We start from the raw sequence: 22090 nt of genomic DNA, 5'->3' as shown, positions 1-22090 counted from the left end.
TTAACTTTCACAGGTTGCCCCCCCTTCCCTGGGCTCGGTGTCTTGCTCAGAGGAATAGGCACTCCACGGTGAGGTGGTTTATTAGAGGAACCGAGGAAGGGAGAGCTGGACACACCTTTGTCTTCTAGGAACACGAAACAGAGCTCAGGACTCGAAACCTGGGAGCAGAAGGAAGCGCGGGGCGGCCGGAGCCCTCTTCCCTGGTGGGAACCGGTTCAGCAAACAGGATTTACCAGCTAAACGCCTAGGGCTCTTTGAACCCCGGTGATTTTTGCCGCCTCCGGAGAGAGGATGAGGAGCACCTCGCTCTGCTGCCGCGATGGGGCGCCTTTTCCAGAGGGGCGCTGTTTCCTTCCCGGTTTCCTTCCCCTGGGATGAACAGTGGACGTGGAAGCGGAGGAGCTTCCCATGCCCAGCCAGGGCAGCTCCCCCTGCTCGGCTCTTCCAGCCGCAGCCCGAGGGGGTGTCGCTCCCTCGCCATTCGCTCTGGCACAGCAGGAACGGGCTGGGATACCGGCCACGCTGCCGTCCGGGACAGCGTGCGAAGGTCACGGCAGCAGGGATTTAGATCAGGGATGGGGATCCCCGGTGACCCGTGTAGAGGAATGAAGAGAAATCCAGCCAGTTTAGCCAATATTTTCAAGGACTGGGGGGAAAGCTGTATTTCCTGGCCTGGGAACGTCACCCTTTGTTCTCCTGTCCTAGAGTGTGAGTCAGATGTGTAAAATGTGGGTAAGGTCGGCCAAGCCACCCATTCCCGAGGAACCACGGCACAACCCCCCTGCCCAACCCCACGCGCGGCTCCCGGCCCGGGGGATCAAGGGCGCACACGAGGGATCGCTCCAGGTCCCAGGGCACACCTGGACACTGAGGCTGCTTGGACCGGGACCCCGCTCCCGGCACCGGGCACAGAGCGGGGATCGGGACGCAGAACCGCATCAGGGGGTTCCTTTGGGGAGGAACACAGGCTTTGCAGAACGCAGGGCCGGGTCCTGCCGCGGAGCCGGCCCCGGGGGTGCTGCCCAGGGGCCGTTCGGGGCAGGTGACGGGCACCGGGAATGTGAACCGGGAAGGTGCAGCGCCACCGGGAGGTGGTGCCTCCCCCGCCCCAAGCGGAACTACAGCTCCCGGCAGGCCCCGCGCGTGCGCCGCGCCGGGACGGAAGTGGGCGGGCCGCGCGGCCCGGGCCCCGCCCCCCTGCGCCGGCCGCCATTTTGTCACCGACTTTCACCCGCCGCCCGACGGGGCGGTTTTTTTTTCTTAAAGGAGAAGCGGCAGCCAAAAAGCGGCCCCGCCGCCAGGCCCCGCCGGCACCGCGGGCGGCGCCGCAGCCCCGCCGCACGGAGCGGCCGCGCGGGGCCGGGGCGGCGAACGGCTTTCCCCCTGCCGGGCCTCGCCCGCGGGGCGAAGGGGGCCCCCCGGGGGCAGGCGGAGGGGCGCACACAGCGGCGGCGGTAGGGAGCCCGGCGGTGCCGGGGGCCGGGCGTCGGCCGGGGGCCGAGCCGGGGCGGCGGGCGGCGGGGGCCGCGCTCGAGTGGGCGCCGAGCGGGGCCGGCCCGGGGGGGGAGCGGGAGCGCGAGCGCGGCGGCCGCGGCGGCGCCTGCGCGGGGGGCGGGGGGCGGCCGGGGCGCGCGCGCGGAAGCCGCGCGCTGGTTGGCCGCGCGGCCGCTCCGTAGGGGGCGGGGCCCCGCCCCAGCCGGGCCGCCCATTGGCCGGGGCGGCGCGCGAGCGGCGGGGGAAGGCGGGAGCGCGGCGGGCGCGGGGGGGAGGCGGGTCTCGCGGGGTTAGGGGCGGGGCCGTCCCTCGCGTCCCGCCCGCCGATTGGCGGGTGCGGGCGCCGGCGGCGCGCCGGGGCAGCGCGTGAAGGCGGGCGGCGGGCGCTGATTGGGCGCGGGCGGCGGGGGCGGGCCCGTCCCGCCGAGGGAGGAGCGCGGCCGCCCCGGCCCCGCCGCCGCCGCCGCCCCGATGCCGGCGGGCACCGAGCAGCCGGGGGGCGCCGCCGCCGAGCCGCCGCCGCCCGCCCCGGCGCCACCGCCCGCCGCTGACAGGCCGCCCGCCTCGGGCCGCCGACGACCGCCGCCCGCCGAGCAGGGGGAGGAGTCCGGCGGCAGCCGGGTGCTGAGGGGCGGCCGGGAGCGCGGACGCGCCGCCGCCGCCGCCTCGGCCGCGGGGGGAGCCGCCGCCGCCGCCGCGTCCCGCCGCCGTAAGGCCGAGTACCCCCGGCGCCGGCGGAGCAGCCCCGGGGCGCGGCCCGCCGCCGAGCAGCCCGCCGCCGAGACGCCGCCCGCGGCCAGGAAGGGCCCCCGGGCCGGGTGAGTCCCTGCGGCGCCGCTGGGCCCGCACCTCTCCGGGGTCGCGGCCGGGGCCGGGCGTGGGGGGCTCTGCGGGCGGTCCGGCGGCATCGCGCCCGGGCCCCGGGGCCGCCTCCGGGCGCGGGACGCCCCGCGCCGCCGCCCCTTTGTTCCGGTGCCGCCGGTCCCTTCCCAGGAAGCGCCGCGTCCCGGGAGCCGCGGCCGCTGTCCCGGGGCCCCGCGGAGCCAGCGCGGTTTGGGCCCGTCCTTCTCGGGGAGGGGGGTGGTGGGACCCAGGTTCCCGGGGGAAGATGTTGCACCCCCTGCACCTTCGGCGCGGAGCGGGACCCCGGCCACGTGCACGCGTGGAGCCTTCGGGAGTGCAGCTGCTCCGCCCTGTCCCAAGCACAAAATCCCCCTGGCTCGGGCGTAACTACGGTGGGCAGGGCTGGCCCTTTGCTGCTGGGTGTTCCTGGAGTTCCCCTCAGCTCCCTGCCGCTGGAATAATCCACCTTGGCACGAGGGAGTGAAAGCAGCGATCCCAGGGCGAGGCAGTGGGAATCTGGGGAGCTCATCTGCGTGTCGTGTAGTTCCTTGTTTCTGCCCCTGTGCCGCAGAATCTGGCTCTTATACTTGGTTTTGTGGTTTTTTTTCAGGTGTGCAGATAAAGCAGCTGGTAAAGGTAAGAGCTGAATTACTCACTCCTGCCGTCTCTTCCATCCGGGAAGTCTGGGCTCTCCTGGAGCCAGATGTCTGTCTTGTCCCCTGGAATTAACCAGATATGTCTTAGATCTTCCTTTTAAAGAGTGTTTTGGTGCCAGATGATGTGCCTGGTGGTTTGACAGCTCTTGTTGCACAGCATTCCCAAGCAGCAGGCAAATCCTGGGCTCTCTTCTGTTCTGGAGATCACGAGTACAGGTGTAGGTCCTCCAGAGCCGTGTGGAAATGACAGTATTCAGCTATTTACAATTTTTCTTTTCTAACTCTTAGTGGATTGTGGATTTTTTTACGCTCATTTCTTCAGGGGTGAAGGAGAAAATTCTTCAGAATTTGTGGAGACAGTGGCTTAAGGGGTCTGAACACAAAAGCCTCAACTATGGGGAGCTGAGACCTGGAACAGAATTTTTGTTTTCCGGTGCAAACTGCAAACTTTGTCGCATCTCTTTAACAGCTTCTTGTTGGAAAAACAAAAACCAAAAAAAAAAAAGTTTGTGGGCTTTGCTGATAGCTCCTGAAACAGCTCCAAGCACAGGGCTTTGTGTGGTGTTGGTTTTGATCTGGCACCAGAGGATTGTGATGGGAACTGTGAGGAAAGGAGGTCACACACCTGTGCAAATGAATTCCCCTTCCTGCCGGAGCCGTCCGGGTTGGTTTGCAGGCAGCTGTGTCTCAGAGGCTGCCCTCGAAGCAAAGTTGCTGAAACGTGTAGGAAAGCTTAAAATATTTGCATGGTAGTGGTAGAAAACAGGCAGAACACTCCGGTTTTGCCCCGTTTCCTAGGATGTGTTAGGAAATGGCAGTTGTTGGTGTGAAATTCCAGAGTTTGTGGGCTCTCTGCACTCAGGACCTACTAGCCTTTAACTTGGGCTCGGAGATTTTTCAGCCACACTTGAACGTGAGAGTGGAAAAGGAGTTTGTTAAATTTCTGGGGCTCTTTTTTCCCCCCCCTCAGTTAGATTTTGCAGCCAAAAGGATGGAACGTTTGCGTGGAAATTGGCGCCGAGAAGTGCTGACAGCTTCTGGGCCGGAGGAAATCTGCCTTGGTGGGGCTTGGGTTGTTGCTTGTTTGTTTTGTTTTTTTTTTTTTTAAAGTCTTTAGAAGTGAGGAAGCTGCACTTCTGTGTCCTGGCTGCTCACTGGATGGAGCCCTTGGAGCGCCTTGTGCGGGGAAGACGTGCAAAAAATTTGGGCAGATGGTGCAGGAGAAGAGATACCCTCCTGCTCCCCCCCTTAGCCTTTAGCAGGAGCCTGACTAGGTGTGAGCAAACAGCAGCTTTCCTTGCACAACAGGGATTTTTAGCAGCCAGGAGTGCCTTGTAAATCTGGAAGGCAAAATCCCATCTGTCCTTTCACCCTGGATGGAGTTGGGATGGGGAGCTGAGTGGTTCTGGTGAAGGCTTGGAATTTCGTGCTGGTGTTCCCTGGCATGAGTTCTGACATGGAATTGATTTCTCATGGTGATTATTTGTGTTACACTGTTAGCCTTTACTACCAAAAACTAACTCCAGTTTGGAATCTTCAGTTGGCCTGAGCTCAGCCAGAACTGAGCCTTGGCAGGGAGGACAAAGGGGGTGCACCTGGTGACAGGTCCTGCATAGCCATGGGAAGAATGGAAAACAGGCTGTGCCAGGGTTTGTTCAGCAGATGTTGTTGCCTGGTGTTTGGAATAACGTTTTGAGGGAAAATCTCCAGCTGATATTGGTGAGGAAAGCTCGGGGTGATGGGTGCTGTCGATGGTATCCAGGATGCTGTGACAGTGGAACTGTGTTCCCGAATTTTCCCTCTGTACAGAGGCAGGCTTCTTGGACCTTGACAGTATTCCCTGTCATCTGCTTAGTCATGGAGTGGCAGGATTTCCCAACGTGTGTCTGTAGAAATATTAGTTGCATAAGTAGAGCATTTAATCTCAGCTTACAGACGGATTCACTGTGTGGTACAGTTCACATTCGACTTCCCACAGCGCTCTGTGTTCTCGTGGAAATAAATTTTGATTTTAGTTAGGCCTGAATGGTTGTAATTACTGGAATACAGGGTTGATGGATACACTTAATGTCCTTCCATCACTGGACTGAAAATTCTCTGTGACTCTTTGTTGGCAGTTGAACAGAACCTGCTTCTCCAATCCGATCTTACACCCAAACCAGCTTCTGACTCCATCCATGTTTTTCTGAGATTTTCCCTCTGCTGCTCCTTTAGGAGCTGGAAGGAAATCTTCCAAGCAGCTGGGAAAATGGGCTGTGTTGCTGTTCCAGAGGGAGTGTTGAGTGGAAAGGGCCACATGAAGCTTTTATTTACAGAAGAGATCAGTGCCACGTGCACCGAGTGTCACCTCCTTGGAAGTCCCTTCTCAAACCCAAAGAGAGGGGGTTCAAACCTCAAACTCAAACCTTTTGCACAGCGTGGGCTGGGGGCTGATTCCAGCAGAGCTCACATCCTTCTCCATGGCATGGTACAAACAGGGTTGTGTGTAGAGCACTTGTGTTGGGCAAGGGGCTGTTTTTTCCCCCTTTAGTTTGGTTTGGTTGTTGGATTATTTTGTTGTCGTCGTCGTTTTTTGAGGGGCAGGCTGGACTCATCAGAAATCTGCTTTTGTGAAGGAGAAAAGGAAGTTTAGGTGTGGGAAAGAGAAAAAAAAAATTATTACAGATGTGGGACTTCCCTTTTGCAGTCTCAGATTTTGGGCAAAGCCTTGGTGAGTGCTGATGGCAGCTGCTCCTGCAGCTGAACCCTTGACAGGCACAAGTTTCCTGGTGCAGCTCTGACCCTTGGATGGGGACCAGTGACCATGTTGGGGGAGTCTAGAATTAAAAGGGTTTTTAACTATTAGCTCTGTATTGCTCTCCTGAGTTCTGCTGCAGAGAAAATGTTTGCTGCATCTCCTAACGATGGGGGCTTGGAGGCACTTGGGTGTTCTCAGCATGTAAAAATGCCCTGGATCTGTTAGACAGAGGTGGTGAAGCAGAGGAAGTAGGAAGGAGAAACTGGTTTCAAGTGCCTTTGGGTAAAACCTGAGATGTTCACCATCAGGGCTGAGAACAGGGATGGAGAGCAGTTTTTACTGGGGAGGCCCTGGCACAGGTTATCCAGAGAAGCTGTGGCTGCCCCATCCCTGGGAGTGTTCAAGGCCACGTTGGACATGGCTTGGAGCAACCTGGGATAGTGGGAGGTGTCCCTGCCCGTGGCAGGGGGTGGAATGAGATGAGCTTTAAGGTCCCTTCCCACCCAAACCAGTCTGTGACGATTTGTGACGTTTCTAAAGGCATTTGAATTTGTAAGGGCCCAGTGTCACAGCAAGCACCAAAAACTGAGATCGAGTGAACTGTGCTTGGGAATTTTACTTTTTAAGGGATTAACTTGCTCACATAGACATTTCAGGCAGTTCTGTTATCTTGCCAAAACATATTTGGAGACCAGCCATCAGCTAAAAAGGAAACCACCTGTACGAGCTAAAAAGGAGTGCAAAGGCCTCAGGGCAGCAGTGTCTGTGATGCTTTTTGCTCTGCACAGGACCAGAAACATCCAGCTCAGATTCCTCAGGGTCATTAGCAGGTGTACAATTCCGTGTTTGGGGGATTCTCCAAGCATGACCTTTCACACGAAGCTGGCCTTTCCCAAAGCACTCGCTGAGGTTTACGAGCGTCTCTTTTGTAGAGCTCAGAGCCAGCGAGTCATCGTCTTGCAGGCCTTTATCCGAGGGCAATACAAGCTGCTTTCAAATATTAGCAGACAGTTTTAAACACTCCTGCTGCCTTTACATAGAGAGTTTCAGTTGGTTTTACTTGGGACAGTTTGGAGTGGGGGCCCAGAGGACCTGCCCTCCATGTCTGCGAGAGGCGCGAGGAGTGTGATTTAACGGTGGGGTTTAGGCTTCTTTTATTGTTATGAAAGGGGTCGCAACGGCTGTTTCAGATCCCAAAGAAGAGAAGGAAGAGGAGGAGGTTTCCAGCGTCCTCAGCCATGGCTCTGCCGTGGGCACGGCCCGGCCCAGCCGGAGCTGGCGCAGCAGCAGGTCGGCCACGGCGGCCCGGCAGCGGGACACGGAGAACTCCCGCGCCTCCAGATCCAAGACCGGCTCCCTGCAGCTCGTCTGCAAGTCAGAGCCCAACACGGACCAGCTGGAGTACGGTACGTGGCACTGAGTGCTGGGGGCCAGGCAGGCGTGGGGAGCCTCTGGAGGGAGCTGGCTGTGGCTGGTGCAGGCGCGGTGCTGCTTGGTCACGGGTGCCTTCTGCCAGCAGCACTCCTGGCTCTGAATGGCGACGGCGGTGTCGTGAGACAGATGAGCTCACTGCAGCGAGCACACGCTGAAACCTAATGGTGACTTTTCCTTTCAGAGGTCACAGAAGAGCATCAGTCTCCAGCTGGAGTCAGGTAGGACGCTCTTGACTCTGCGGCGTTTCTTCCGACTCGGTGTCTCGCGACAAGGGGCTGAGTTGTTTGGAAACAAATGCCCGTGTGAGATGTTCTGTGGGACAGGCAGCAGCTCTGTCTCATTTGCAGCGTGGGCTGCAGGGCTCAGGAGATACTGTGGGGGAATGGACAGTGAGATTGGATTTGGGCATTGCACTTTTATTCCCGTAGGAGCAGATGCCGTAGGTGGGTGGGTTGAGAAGAGGACGCTGCTCTGCCTGGCCTGTTTTGGTTGCCATCGTGCTCCTTGGTCGGTGCAGGCTTTCCCCAGTCATGCTGGATGAGGAAGTGCTGTGGAGTAGTGTCTTTCCCATCCTGGGGGCTGGTGCACGGGTGCTCTGCAGTAGTGGTTAAGCTGGTGCTGCCAAAGTCCTCTCTTCTCCTTTTCTCCCAGCAGTGATGATGATGAGGAGATGCTCATCAGTGAGGAAGAAGTTCCCTTCAAAGATGATCCCAGAGATGAAACCTACAAGCCCCACCTAGAGAAGTATGTTGGATTTTGTACTTACTGGGGGTTTAGACCAAAAAAAAAAATGGACATCTTAGCTGGATGAACTTACTATGCCCCAAAGCACCTGAGCAGGTTGCTCAGGGGGAATGGTTCTAAACAGTAGAATAACCAGGACTGTTCTTCTCTCAGAGACTAAAGCCTTTAGAGCCTTGCTGTCTGCCAGGTTTTTCCTTAATCCTCGTTCATGCTTCTGCTTAGAAGTGGGACTTGAGAAATAAGCCTGAGCTTCCATCCAGTTTTTGCTCAAGTCTTTGTGGAAAGCAGGCAACGGGAGGAGCATTGGAGTAATATGTCGTGGTTGTGTCTTTGTAGGGAAGCACCAAAGCAAAGGAGAAAAGCTAACAAGGGGAAGGAGGAAAAAGAAAGGCAGAAAGAGATTAAAGTGGAAGTGAAAGAAGAGAATGAGTTTCAGGAAGATGAAGAACCTCCAAGGAAGTGAGTAAACTGTGCAGTTACACCTGGCAGTGTGTGTTGTTTATTTTGCATTCTTGCTAGTGTACAGCAGTGTTTTGTTGCTGGTTCCCCCACTCCTCCTCCTCCTCCTCTGGGCCTGAGAGCTGATGGGGCAGCACTGTTTGTTCTGCTTCCTCACGTCTCGCCTGTGTTAGAAAAATCAGAGTTGGGACTTAGGTTTAGTTTAAGTTGAGGGGTTTTTCTTCATCCTGTGGTTATTCAGCCTCCGTGGGTGTGACCACACAGCGGGAAACTCTTCAGGGCACCCTTACAAGGGGTTTTGTTGTGATGCCTGAAGTGGATCAGTGTCAGAAATCCAGTGTGAGAGGGCAGCGTTCCTGCCGTGTGTTGTGGGGCAGACACAGGAACACCTTGGATGTGTGTGTGTGGTAAGCGTCCTCTTTGTACATGTGGGACTATCCCAGAGCTCAGGAAAACCACTTAGGTTCCCCCTCTCTTTGGAGGAGTAAACCAAGAAACTTTTGCTCCCCAGAGTCTCGACACCTCCGGGTGTGCTGTCGCTGGGACTCAGCATTGCAGCTTTCCTCTTGTCAGAGGAGGGAGATTGCTTTATGTATCTGTCCAAGCCATTCTTTGGGATGGTGTGAGGGAGAAAAAAAAAGAAAAAGGAGCTGCTTTTGTACCTCTCTGAGAGGTTGGAACAGCTGGGGCTCCCTCTGCTGACCTGCCTCGTGGGGCCACACGCTGCTGGTGCTGCTTCTCTTGTTGTTCCTAAGCTGCTGCTGCTTCACAGCAGAGAGGAGTGAGCAGGCTGGTATTTTGAGAACATTTCTGTCTGTTGGAGATGGCTTTTTTGTGCCTTGAGGTTTTGTTGTTTGGATCAGACACCGCTTTTGTGTGTAATAAAACCTGTGCCTCTTCTGAGGGCTTGGCTTGAATGCTGAGTGCCTGTTCAGCAGGTTCCTGGCATGGGCTTGCCATCAATAAAGATGTCTCAGTAGAGTCCAGAAAATACTTCCATCAATCTGCTCCAAGTACCTCTGCAGCAGTGGGATCAAGCTGTGGCTTAGGAGGCTGCAGTTTGCATGTAAGCACAGGTCTGCTCAGACAGAGTCTAGATTTTTGCCTTGACAGGTGTATAAGCTGGTGTCAGAGGCCTGTAAAATAGCTGCTGGATCATTAATCCCGTTCTTCCTGATCATGCAGGTTGGTGTTTTCCCATGGTATGGAATGTTCCCCAGCAGAGCAGAGGGAATAGGATGCACTGCAGGTTCTGGACTATGTTGGCACCATTACACGTTTATAAGAAATACATTAGGAAACGGGAAGGGTTGAGAGAGCAAACCACATGAAGCGTTTATTTCTCTAGAATTCTCCTTCCTCTGAATCTGTTTCCAACTTGCACTCAGTTTTTTTTTCTAGATCTTGCAGTTAATGAGGCAATACAGCGTAAACTTCAAAGTCTCTGCCCACTGCTAATGTCAGGAACCTTCTCTCAGTTCTGTTTCTGTATCCCTGTTACAGGAGGGGAAGGAGGAGAAAAGATGACAAGAGCCCAAGACTGCCCAAGAGAAGGTAAGTGATCCCCTCCACCCAGTTCTGTTCTGCAGACTTGCTTCCCTTGTGTCCTGCACACAGATGGGGATTGTCCCAAAGCCATCTCTCTTGCACAGTCCAGAAATCTGCCTTGAAGAGAATAAACCCCAAAAATAGCGTGCCTTGTCTTCCCTCCCCTCTTTTCCTTCCCCCTGTAGGTGTGGGTTTGATTTCTTCCAGCTGAACCAGCCCCCTCCCCACTTCTCAGTTGATCCCTACCCTGGCATTGCCCAGCAATAAGGTTCTGGGAAATCTGGGTCTCCTGGGGTTTTCCCAGCTCTAGGGAGAGCCCCAAGTAAGTGGCAGGAGTGGAGGTGGCACTTGGGCAGAGGCTCTGTCCCAGCCCTGACAGTATTGGAGCAGTAATTCTTGGCTCTCGTTTCACTGAGCTGTGCTTTGTTGTGCTGCTGCCGTGGCATCAGGGGCATCAGCCAATCTCTGCCCCTCACAGAAACAGAGTTCTGGAGTTCATGTGATTCTGTGTATCGAATATGTAGAGAGTCTTTATCTGTAGAATCACCCAGTCACAGAAGCAACCAACCACTCTGCCCCTTTCCTTGCCGACTTCCCAGGAAGAAGCCCCCGATCCAGTACGTGCGCTGTGAGATGGAAGGATGTGGCACGGTCCTGGCTCACCCCCGGTACCTGCAGGTTGGTGGAGCTTTCCCCATCCTGAATGGCACATGTGGGGGCAAGGAAGGGCTGTTGGGAACAGGCAGTGAAGCCCCCACTGCACTGACACTCCTCCTTGATGCTGTGTCTGCTTTTGCTGGGATGGCTGTGTCTCAGCTCTTCTCTCAGGGACTCTGCAAACTTTCACTCTTCCTTTTCAGCATCACATAAAGTACCAGCACCTGCTGAAGAAGAAATATGTGTGTCCTCACCCCTCCTGTGGTCGGCTCTTCCGGCTCCAGAAGCAGCTCCTGCGACATGCCAAACATCACACAGGTACAGGGCGGTGGGAGATGGGTACAAAACACCTCCTCAGGTCAGTGAACAGAGAGGGGGGAAAAAGGAAAAGCCTCTAGGATTTCTGGGGAGAGTGAAGCCAAGTCAGGTGGCATAGATTTGCAGGAGCAGCAGGGTATTACTGTCTTCTGGATTATCATCTTTTGAGGAAGTGAAAGAAATAAGACTATAGAGGCTTTTAATTCTCCTCCTGGCAAGTATCACTCAGGGGTTCTGTAGAGGAATGAACATCTGCATATAAAGACTCTACAGATAAAGTCTGCTTTATCCTAATTTGCCAGTCCTTCAGTGTTGGTCAGAGTGGATAAGTAGCTCTCAGAAGAGTCTTAATCGTGGCTGGCCTCTCCAGATCAGCTGCTGTGCTGCCTTGTGGGACTTCTCTTTGGCTGTACCTGCTGGCCTCCCAGAACTCCTAGTTCTGCTCCTTCTTGGGCAGCTTTACCTGCACCACGTGGGAGCTGGGAAAGGGAGCAGGTCTGTGGGAGAGCAGTGCTGCAACTGCTGTTGCCTTTCAGATCAAAGGGATTACATCTGCGAGTACTGCGCCCGGGCGTTCAAGAGCTCCCACAACCTGGCGGTGCACAGGATGATCCACACGGGAGAGAAGCCCTTGCAGTGAGTACCCTCTGCCTGTGCCTCCCCCTCCTGCCCCGAGGGACCCCCGACACACCCGTTCTGGGGCTGCACCCAGAGCAGGGGCAGCTCTGAAGTCAGGGCTGGAGCCTGTTGCTGGTGTCCCAGCTCTCTAAACGCACACGGTGTTGAGCTGCCCCTTGTCTCACCTGCTCCTCGGGGCAGAGCTGGGATCGTAAGCCCTCAGCAAATAAGGCCCTAGCTGGAGCTGCAGTGACATTAGAAGGCCCCTGCTTGTTTCCCTGGGCTGCCTCCTTGCTGCTGCTGTCCCCACGAGTGCGTGGGGACGTCCCTTTGTTGTGACCTCCCCCTTCTCCGCTCCCAGGTGTGAGATCTGCGGGTTCACCTGCCGGCAGAAGGCGTCCCTCAACTGGCACATGAAGAAGCACGACGCCGACTCCTTCTACCAGTTCTCCTGCAACATTTGCGGCAAGAAGTTCGAGAAGAAGGACAGCGTCGTGGCCCACAAAGCCAAGAGCCACCCCGAAGTGCTCATAGCCGAAGCGCTGGCTGCCAACGCGGGTGCCCTGATCACCAGCACCGACATCCTGGGCACCAACCCCGAGGCCATCGCGCCGCCCACCGACGGCCAGGGCCTCCCGCTGCTCCCGGACCCCCTGGGCAGTGCCCCCCCAGCAGATTGCCTGCTGCTGAGCCCCGAGGGGATGCCAAAGCCCTACTGTGGCGGGGCGGAGCGCGTGAGCCTGGTGGCCGACGGCAAACTCTTCGTGGGCAGCGGCAGCAGCGCGAACCCGGAGGGGCTGGTCATGAACACCGAGATCCTGGGAGCCAGCACGGAGGTGCTCATCGAAGATTCAGACTCCACTGGTGGACCCTAGTGGCAGGGGGAGCACCTGGGTGCTGGGACAGTTGGGACTCTGTATTTAAAAGGAAAAAAAAAAAAAAGAAAAAAAAAAGAGGAGGCACTTACTGAAAGAGAGGAAAGTTAAACAAAACTTACAATACTAGTAAATAACTGAAGGGTCTGCTCCCCTCCAGCGCGGATCACAGCACATCCTCTTTCTCCCAACCACTTCTCTCTCTCCCACGGCCCCTTTGTGGAAAGGGGCACGTGCTGCCATTACCAGAGCAAGTTGGACTGAGCGACGGATTTCTCCAAGGGAGGGGGCACTGCCGAAACCCTTCGCTCTACCCCAAAGCAGATAGATGCCTTTCTGGCTCCTTGACGTGGCCCCACTGGCAAACTAAAAAAAAAAAAAAAAAAAAAAAAGCGTTGGACGTGCTCTGGAGAAGTTTCTTAGGACTCCCTCTGCCCCTGGTCCCGACTTCTATGCACCGCTGCACTCTGGTCCTTGCAGTGTCCTCCTTCCTCCCGGGGCTGGGAGTTTGGCACTTTAGCCCCTCGGCAGGGTGAGCTGTGAAGCAGAGCACGTCCCGCTCCCACCCGCCGCGCTCCCCTGCTCCAGCCCTGGCAGGAAGTGGAGGGAACGCCCTGGCTCGTAGATCATGTTTGCTCGGAGAGGCCCGGGGGCTACAGGAGCCCTGCGTGGGAGAGGCAAGGAGGAGCATCCCAGTTTGACGACAGTAATTTGCACTTTGAACATGCTTCGTTTTTGTGTTGTGGTAACAAGATTCCTTATTTATTGATTAAAAAAGGGTCGGTATTTTTTAGTTCTGTTCTTAGGGGGCGGGCGTGGAAGGGGTTCAGGCTGTTTCCCAGTAGGCTCCGGTGCAGGGAGCACGGTGTGCCATTGTAACAGCGGCTGGGAGAGCAGCTGGGCAGCGCTCTGGAGTCAGATGTGTCTCGCAGCTTTTCCAGAGTAGAGGAGGGAGAGCCCCTGGAGAAGAGCCCTGTGTGCAGTGGGAGTCTCTGCAGCAGCGTGTTAGCAGGAGGATGAGGTGAGTGATGGAACAGCTGGCTGTCGTCTCCCTCCCTCCCGGCTCCGGGTGAGCTCCTTGCATTAAATGCTCTGCAGCCTTTCGGGGAAGGATGTTGTTGGCCAGGGACTTGTTCTCGTGGCCTGGGACAGTTGTGAGCTGCTTGCTGCTGGGGGGATGTGGTGCTCCTCATCCGACTCTGCCTCTCCTTTCCAGGTCTAGACAAAGGCACAGGAGCAGGGACTGGATATGGTTTTCTCAGGCTTGTTTATCCAAGGCAATAGATTGACGTGGGACTAAGGGGCTGTCAGCTTCTCTCCCTGCCCCCGTTGTGGGGGAGGGTGTTGTGTAGCCGTGTTCTCAAAGGTTCTCTCTTCTGCACAGACACCCCTGCTGTCCCTGAAATGTGGCAGGCCAGGTGTTGCCTGCTGGTGTAGTTAGGGCAGCTCTGAGCCCTTGGAAAAGTTTACATAGGATAAGAGGTGTCTGCTATGGAGACTTGGATTTTTTTTTTTTTGCTCTTCTCTGAGACTTTGTGTGGAGATTCAGTGGCCTTGAATTCGTAGTGGTTTTGGAAGAGGTGAAGAATAACCTGGCTTTTTGTTTGTTTGCTTGGTTTTTTTTTTTTGGTTGGGTTTCTGTGGTTGGGAGCAGAGCTGAAGTGTCTCGTCCGAGCACAAGATCAGCTGAGTTAGTCTGTAGCACACAGCAGCTTGGCAAAACCGGGTACCTGGGGTCTAGGAAACCGCAATAAAACGTGGAATTTAATCAGAAACTTAACAGGAAACTGACTCTGAACACCCACTCTGTCCCCTGTGCTGCCTGGAAATCCAGCTGTGGCCCAAACACGGTGGCTTTTGTTGGGCCGTTTGTCCCGGTTTGCCCCCTCCCTTCCCTCCTTACACGGATACCTTTGTCAGAGCAAGTCGAAACACTTCTGGCGTCGGGGCGGATCGTGGCGGAGCAGCCGGGTGCCCTGTGCCCTGGGCGTGGGCATCCCACGTGCTCACCCTGGCAGCAGCCTGGCTCCCGGGCCTGCCACGGGGTGAGGGCCCAGCACACCTGGTGGTGGGTCCTCTGGGACAGTGCAGTGGTGTTTGAACTAAACCAGTTCCTTCGGTTGGGATGATCCAGTTTCTTGCCTGGATCACGTTACTGTGATTTCCAGCTGGAGCTGCTTCTCTGCCAGCCCCTGTGCCCGTGGGAGGTGCGGGGCGGGCAGAGCCTTGCACAGAACACTAAGGTTGGAGAGCCCGGGGATTACTGGTCGAGGGATGGCACTAAAATGCCTTTGGGTCAAAGGCTTGCTTGCCTCTGACTCAGTGCTTGGCACCTGGCTGGGAGCTGAGGGAGGTGGCCTGGTCCTGCAGCCGCCCCGAGCGGAGCAGACTTTGCCACCGGACACGTTTCTGGGATGCAAAATCAAACATCTCCTTTGCTTCCTGGCCGGGACACCTGATCCTGCCGCTCCCCGCCTCGTCCTTCCATGACACCTCTCGTAGCTCTCCCTTTTCTTTTTCTGGCCCTGGCCAGGTGTCTGTCTGTCCTCTAACCACAGCCTGCTCGCCCCTGACGCAGGAGAGATGTGTAGCTCCCTTCCCACGCCCCTTTGAAGCCCTAAAACTGACACAGCCCTCCTGCAGCTCCTCCTCCCCTCGATGTCTCTCCTTCACTCGCATGCAGTTTGCTTCAATAAATTATTGTAGTAGTTTGCAATAAACTTTTTTGTATTTTTTTTTTCCCCTGTATTTATTTTTTTTTTCTCCTCCTGGGGGAGGGGTTGGAGGGGACACAGGGCCCTTTGACCACTCTGGGAGGCTGTGCCCGACGTGGGCAGCACTTTGGGGGTCAAGGGCTGCCGGGGCCAGGGGCTCCCAAAGCTCAGCAGCACTTTCTGCAGTAGCCAGGGGGTGACAAAGAGGCTGCTGGGGGTATGGGGCCCCCCGACCAGGCACACTGTGGTACTCGTGGGAAGCTGCTTTTCAACTCCTGGGGTTTTTTTTCCCCTCTTAATCTGGGTAATACGTAACCAAAATAAACATACTGAGGAAAAACCAACCCAACCCAGTGGGCTGTTTTTGTCTTGGTGCATGCAGCTCATCTGTGGGCTGGCTGGTGTTGTCCTGGGGCAGCTCTACCCCATCCAGCTTGGGGGGGTGAGTGAGTGGCTGCTGGTGGCCAGCTGCCAACTGGGTTTGAATCATGACCCTGGGCGAGTTTTAGGGGCTCAGAACCAGACTTATTTTTTGGGCTCCCAAAGAGAGACTCAGGGCCATGTTTGGGGGGCTCAAAACGGGGCTCAGAGCTTAAAAACGGAGACTAAATGCTTCATTTTGCAGTCCTGCTTAGAAACAGCCGTTAAATCCTGCTTTCAGGGCTTGAGGCAGAGAGCGTGTCCCGTGTCTTTGGGCTCACAAAGAGAGACCAAGTGACGCATTTTAAGGCCTCAAAAACCAGTGACTAAGTCCTGTGTTTTGGAGCCCTGAAACGAGGGTCACTCAGCCAGTGCTTGGGCTCACAGAGAGAGACCAAGTCCTGCACTTTGGGGGCTTTAAGGCAGAGACCGAGTCCTGTGGAGTGACCAGTACTGAAGGTGAGAAATGGAGACTGAGTCCTGCTGGCCTTACGTGGCCACATTTAGGGCTGAGAAGCAGTGACTGAGTCCTGCATTTTGGGGGCTTGAGGAGAGACCACGTCCTGTCCCTCAGCCCCTCTTTGGGGAAGGTGTCTCTGGGAAAGGGGGTTTAAATCTTTCCCCCTTTGGGAAAGAGGGGTTAAACCTGGGGGACCAGTCCCATGGCTGTGGGGCAGTAAGAGGGCTGGAGATGGCTGGGACAGACCCTTCTGCCAGGGTTTGGGTTGCAGCTCAGCTTTTGGCTGGTGCTGGATCTCCAGCCTTGGGGGGGATCCCCTCGAGCCTCCCCTCCTGGCCCTGCTCAGCCCCCGCTGCCTGCCCGGGCTGAGGTGTTGAGCAATGTCCGGGCTTTGCTCGCCTCTTCCCGGCAGTGGTTTCCCGCTCTCTGGCATGAGCCAGAGGGATTAACGTGCTGCTAATCCCACTGTGTGGCCGGGAGGGAGGAGTGGGTCAGCCGGGGCTGGGAGCCTGTTGCTGCCGGGCGAGACGGTTCTGGGCAAAGCCCTTGGAGTGGCGATGCGTGGGGGAATCGGGGGAATAATCTGTCACTGTTGATCCCAGAGGCGGGAATTTGCAGCGTGGTGCCAGGCCCCAGGCACGGAAGAGGGGGAGAGCCGGGCCAGCGGACGTGTGAGCGGAGCTCCCGGCTGGAATGCACCAGCTCAGCAAGGGATTGTCCTGCCCGGGCCGGGCGGGCGCTGCGCCCTGAGCCTGGTGGCCGCAACAGCTGCCCGGACCATGGCGGGAGCAGACAGTCCCTCGGCCGCCCTCCGGCGCCGCGACCTGTGCGCCCGCGGCATCCGCCTGGCCGGGAAGATGCGCTCGGACGTCGTCGACCTCCTGGACGCCTACGTGAGTCTGCCCTGCTCCTTCTGGCTGCTGTGGGGCTGGGAGCGCTGGTGGGGTCTGGGGGGGCTCCTGGCAGCTGTGGGGCGCGAGGAACCTGTCCCGTGGCGGGGATGGGGGACGAAGCGCTGCCGGTTTCTTTGCCTGCCGATGCCTGGGCGAACCTCGGGCACCCGGCCTCGCAGTGCCACAAACCCCTCCTGGACTGGGCCCTCCGGAGCAGCGCCGGCGTGGCTCAGGGCGGGGGGTACCCCCCAAATTGCTCCCGCCACCGCTGATCCCTGGTGGGTCTCGCCCCGCAGGTGGAGCAGCAGGGCCTGGACGCCTCGGCCAGCGTGGCGGCGGTGGAGGGGGTGCCGCCGGCGGCGGTGGAGCGCTGGGACGAGCAGACGGGGACCCAGCGGCTGCTGGAGAACCTGGCGGCGTACAGGGCCTTCCGCGGGCTGCTGGCGCAGATGCTGGAGGAGCAGCGGGAGCAGCTGGGTGAGGCCGACGCCGCCCTGGGCCGGGCGCTGGCGGCCGTGCTGCTCCAGGTCTCGGCCTTCGCCTACCACCTCGAGGAGCTGCTGCGGCTGGAGAGCCGCGGGCCCCCCACCGACGAGGGGGACGGGCCGCCCCCCCAGCCCCAGAGCGTCTTCGAGCAGAAGCTGCGGGGCCTGGGGGTGCTGCGGGAGCTGGCCCAGTGGGCCGTGAGGTCTGCGCGGGACCTGCGGCAGCTCGCCAAGCCCGGCCCGGGCGCCAGCTCGGCCCCCAGCCCGGCCGAGAGCCCCTGAAGGCGAGCGCGGGGCGGGGGGTCTGGGGTGCCACTGGGGCACAGTGGGGGGCAGCTGACAGCGAAGGAGGGCAGGTGGATGGGACGGACCGTGTCATTAACCCCTGGGCCCCCCGTGCTTTTGGTGCCGCTCCCTGTGGGGAAGCTGAGGCACGGGCCGTGGTGTACCCCGGAGGGAGCGGGGATCCCCAGGCAGGACGATCCTCAGTGGTCCTGGGGCTGGCAGTTGGAACTATCCCCTGGGAAGCGGCTTTGCTGCTCACCCCAGGGCCTGGAGGCCGTGACCCTCGGCTGGGGTCCTTTTCTTTGGAATTTGGTCGCTACCTGGTTCGCTGTGGCCACCCTGGGGGCTCTTGCGGATGCGAGGCAGGAGCCAAGGGGCAGCAAAGTGTCACCCGGCCAAAGGAGTCTCGGGACCTGCCCCGCAGCTGCAAGGAGCAAGGCTTTGCCTCCTGCACGTGAACTCTTCTGCCCAGCTTGTGTTGGCTGCTCATTGGATTTCTGCTCTAACTGCTTGGGGGCTTTTTGGGGAGGGGGGGGAAGTGGGGGTATGATCAGGAGGGGATTTCTTAACCTCTTGGACATGGTAACGGAGAGGATCTTTTCACCGAAGGCTGCGGTTCAGAAGCCCCTCTGCAAGGAGGTTGGTGCCTCCAGGGGTTATTTTAGGGCTGGAAATGGCACAGAGAATCAAACAGCCCCAACCACATCGCTCACCCTGTGGAGTGCTGCAGTTTCACAGCTGCCTGAGCCGTGGTTCTCGTGCTGACTGCATATGAGGGCTGCTGGCTGCTGAGTGAATAAAAGGGCTGGGAGATCTATCGGGGTGAGGTACTTCTTGTGGGAGGTGGGACAGTGGGGCTCAACCTCCCCGGAGAGCCTGGGCTGCCCTGTGCACACACCAGGGAAGGGTCAGTCCCGGCGGGGTGAGAGGTCTGGGAGGGATGGGACCCACTGGGAGGCCGTGGGGAAGATGAAGGAGCTGGGGATGAAGGACGTGGTGGTGGGAGGATGAGGAGGAGGTGGGGGGATTGCTGGGGTTGTGCCTTGTCCTGGTGTGGCCCTGCCTTCTCCCCTGGCCTGTGAGAGGAAAGGCAACACTGGGGGGAGAGCAGGGCCACGGCATGGGGAGGAGGCTGGGGACGTGCCTGGCTGGCCCCGCACAAAGCGGCTTTGTCAGGGCAGGGGGGGACGGCACCGGGCACAGCGCTGGCACCGGGGCCCTGGTACAGCACCAGCCCCAGAGCCCATCCTGCCCACCCCTCTGGCAACATCAGGGCACCCGGCGCCGCGGGGTCGGGTCCGAGGGCGGTTTGGTGCTGCCTCTTTGCTTGTGGGTGGTGCCCACGAGGAAGAATGTGCCCCTTCTTCACTGCCACTGACTGACTGCCTGCCCTCAGCTCTGCGGCTCAGACTGGATTATTGGGATGTTTCTGCTTCCCTGCACTCAGGAATAACAATTTCTGGCCACTCTTTTTTTCAGGGTTAGTGAAAGCGAGTCCCTTTTCCAACAGGTATTTTTTTCACCCGGTGTCCTCTGCTTTGTGCACTTGAAGCCATCTTGCTTTTGCCCCCTTGCACCCTGCTGCTCAGCAGTGCTCACACCTTCCCCGCCCACTGCCCCTCACCTTCCCAGAGGTGGGCAGAGGCATCTCGAGTGAACCTTGTGACACGAGCAGGTGGGAACAGACCCCTTTTCTCCCTCAGCAGCAATGGCTGGGTCCGAGGTGACCTTCAGATCCCGGGAGAGCTGGGATCACCCAGCCCTGGCTTGCAACTCGATCCTTCCCCCTCAGCTGCTGGCACTGAGCTGAGCTCGGCGCTGCAGTCGCTCTCTGGGGGTGGAAGCAGCAACAGGGACGATGATGTTGCTCCAGGGACTTCCCCATCCTGGGAAACACCGCTTTTACAACCTTCCTTGCTCCTGCCCTGTTACCTGGGCAGCGTGCTGGGTGTGTCTGTGTTTGTGGAGCAGCCGCAGCGCTCGGGAATGGCCACCAGAAACAATGGGAAAAAGCAATCCATAATCCAAACCTCCACGCTCTGGCTGAGCGAGAGGCTCCAGCTCTCGGCCTTTCCCTGCCAGCCAGCCCCCAAAGTGCCGTAGAGAGTCTGAGCTGGATGGGATTTAATGCTGTTTTTATGGGAATCACCAGTGAAGTGATTTGGCGAGAACAGGGGCACCCGACAGCTGAGCTCCCTCGGTGCCAGGAGGCCCTTTGGACTTGCTTTGCCACATGCTGAAAAGAAGTTGATCTGGGTGGCTGGAGGTGACTGAAGCTGTTTATTTTGGAAACAGAAATGAAGAGTTTGAGAGGAAGATAATCGTACCCGTGTGGCTAATGGTGCTGAGGACCCCATGCAACGGCCTCCTGCAAACTGAGGACCCACCAAAACCATCCAAGATTGTGCTTTGGGAAGAGAGAAAGGTTCTGCAGTGCTGGTGGGAAGAGGGAAGGGGGGCAGAGGGCTGCGCTCCCAAATTGCAGCAGGGAAGGAGCCACCACAAGCAACCCGTGGATGTGTTTAATTTCAAAACAATAAATATTTGGGCTTAACGTGTGGTTGGGCACACTTTGTGGGGTTGGAAAGGTTTCAAGCCGACTGAGGCTGCTCCCTGACCTCAGGCATACCCACTTGGGTGCTGGCATCGGTGCCAGGCAAGAATGGATTTGCCCCTTGCCCACCACGCCCTGGAGGCTGGTGAGGTTCAGTTGTGCAGCTCTGGCTCCTGGCTCCCTGATCCTGAGCCGCAGCCAGGGGGGGTGGATGTTCACCAACACTTTCCTTTTTAATAGCAGGAAAACCTTTTCCTCCCGCCTGAGTCAGCGGAAAGGATTTCCCTGGGTTTCCCCGCCGCGGCTTTGGCTGCGCTTGTCTCGCCCGAAGGAACAGGTGAAAACGCAGAGGAGGGGCTCCCCTTCCCAGGAAGGGCCGGGAGCCCTCCCTTCTTGCAGGAGAAGGTGCCCCAAGCGTAGCCCTGCGTGAGCTGGGAGAAGGAGAACCCGTGCGGTTCACCTCGTCCTGCCCCAGCGCAGCGCTCGCCAGCTGGCACCGCCGCAGTTGGTCCCCACCTGTTTCTTCCCCACTTCTTCCTTCATTTTTTTTTCCCTCTGTTTGGATCTTGTCTAATGGTTTCTCACCGCAAGCGCCGCTGGCGGACGCTCAGCAGGACGGGCAGTGCCTGGGAAACAGGTTTGCCAGGAGAGGAGCCGCACCAGCCCCGAGAGCTCAGCAGTGTCCCGTGGCCGGGGGATGAGCTGCCCTCCGAGCCGAGGGGGACCATGGGCTGGGGGATTTGCTGTGCAACCTGTGCACGTGGAACACCCAGATGCAGTTTGTACAGTTCTCCCGACCCAGGAGATGATGGGTGTTTAATACCCAGGGAAATTTCGTGACTCTGAGCGCAGGAGCACAAAAGGAGGTGAGACCGGCACGTGCCTGTCACCAACACCCTGGCATTCAGGGCTGCCCTGGGAAGATGCTCGTGGAGCTCAGTGGAAGAACAAGCTCAGGAACGTTTTTTTTGGCTGCTCCAGTCCCAGAGTTGCCACAGTACAGGGGTACCTCTGTCACAGTGGGAGCAGCACAGGTTTTAATTTGGCTTGCCTCAGTTGGAGCAGCAGAATCCTGGAGGATTTGCAGCCTCACCCTGGGCTGAAGCTGCGTGAAATCTCCAGGAAAAGCACTTCTGTGCCACTGCTGTGGCAGGCAGCTGGGAGAGCTGGGGTGCAGGACCTGGGGTCACAGCCCAGGTGCCCCTTGAGACATGAGGCAATTTTGGGCTTTGAAGCCATTTTTGTGTGTCATGGGCCACAGGGAAGGGGAGCTCAGGGGGCTGCTCCTGCGAGCGCTGTGGCCTAGACAGGGAAATGGGAGAAGCTCTTGGACCACGTTTCTCTGTCACAGCACATGAAGTGGGGTCCATGTAACCCATCAGCACCCCGAGTCCCATCACTGCCAGGTGGGGGCCATGGGGGACCCCAAAGGTGGGAGCACACCAGGGGCTCCCTGGGATGCAGTCCTGGTTAAAGGTGTGGGGGACACTGGGAGGGATGCCAGGGATGCAGGGTGGGGGTAAAGGGGGTACAGTGGGGCATCCTGGGGGTGCAGGGTTGGGGGTACAGGGGCACAGGAGTGCATAGTGGGGATACAGGGGCCACTGAGAGAGGTCCCAGGTGTGTAGGGTGGGGGTACAGGGGGTTCAGGGACACTGGGAGAAGTCCCAGGGGTGTGGGGTGTGGGTCCAGGGACTCAGGGGGTACAGGGACTGTAGGAGGTCACAGAGGTGCAGGGTGGGGACACCAGGGACCCAGGGGATACAGGGACAGTGTGGGGTCACAGAGGTGCAGAGTGGGGACACCAGGGACCCAGGGGGTACAGTGACAGTGGGGGGTCACAGAGGTGCAGGGTGGGGACATCAGGGACCCAGGGGGTACAGCGACAGTGGGGTG

At 58.1% G+C, this 22090-nt stretch overlaps 2 protein-coding genes across 5 annotated transcripts; both read left to right on the top strand.

Moving 5' to 3' along the window:
* Positions 1-1950: 1950 nt before the first annotated feature.
* On the top strand, positions 1951-15123 carry ZFP91 (ZFP91 zinc finger protein, atypical E3 ubiquitin ligase). Of its 4 annotated transcripts, none has more exons than XM_064659845.1 (11): positions 1951-2312; positions 2948-2973; positions 6921-7136; positions 7346-7382; positions 7819-7908; positions 8245-8367; positions 9871-9921; positions 10515-10593; positions 10776-10890; positions 11427-11526; positions 11870-15123. In XM_064659845.1, exons 1-11 carry the CDS (start codon positions 1966-1968, stop codon positions 12381-12383), a joined length of 1698 nt encoding a protein of 565 aa, XP_064515915.1. In that variant the 5' UTR covers positions 1951-1965; the 3' UTR covers positions 12384-15123. The 4 variants fall into 4 exon arrangements, with proteins under 4 accessions (XP_064515915.1, XP_064515913.1, XP_064515912.1 ...); XM_064659843.1 differs by having other exon boundaries at positions 7816-7908; XM_064659842.1 differs by having other exon boundaries at positions 6900-7136.
* Positions 15124-15223: 100 nt separating this feature from the next.
* CNTF (ciliary neurotrophic factor) lies at positions 15224-20194 on the top strand. Its single transcript, XM_064659924.1, has 2 exons — positions 15224-16870; positions 17167-20194. Exons 1-2 carry the CDS (start codon positions 16757-16759, stop codon positions 17635-17637), a joined length of 585 nt encoding a protein of 194 aa, XP_064515994.1. The 5' UTR covers positions 15224-16756; the 3' UTR covers positions 17638-20194.
* The last annotated feature ends 1896 nt before the right edge of the window (positions 20195-22090 follow it).

Source organism: Pseudopipra pipra, chromosome 6 (assembly GCF_036250125.1).
Source record: "Pseudopipra pipra isolate bDixPip1 chromosome 6, bDixPip1.hap1, whole genome shotgun sequence".
In the NCBI taxonomy this organism is placed as follows: Eukaryota; Metazoa; Chordata; class Aves; order Passeriformes; family Pipridae; genus Pseudopipra; species Pseudopipra pipra.
The sequence above is the reverse complement of the archived record's forward strand: the minus strand, read 5'-3'. Positions and strand labels throughout refer to the sequence as shown.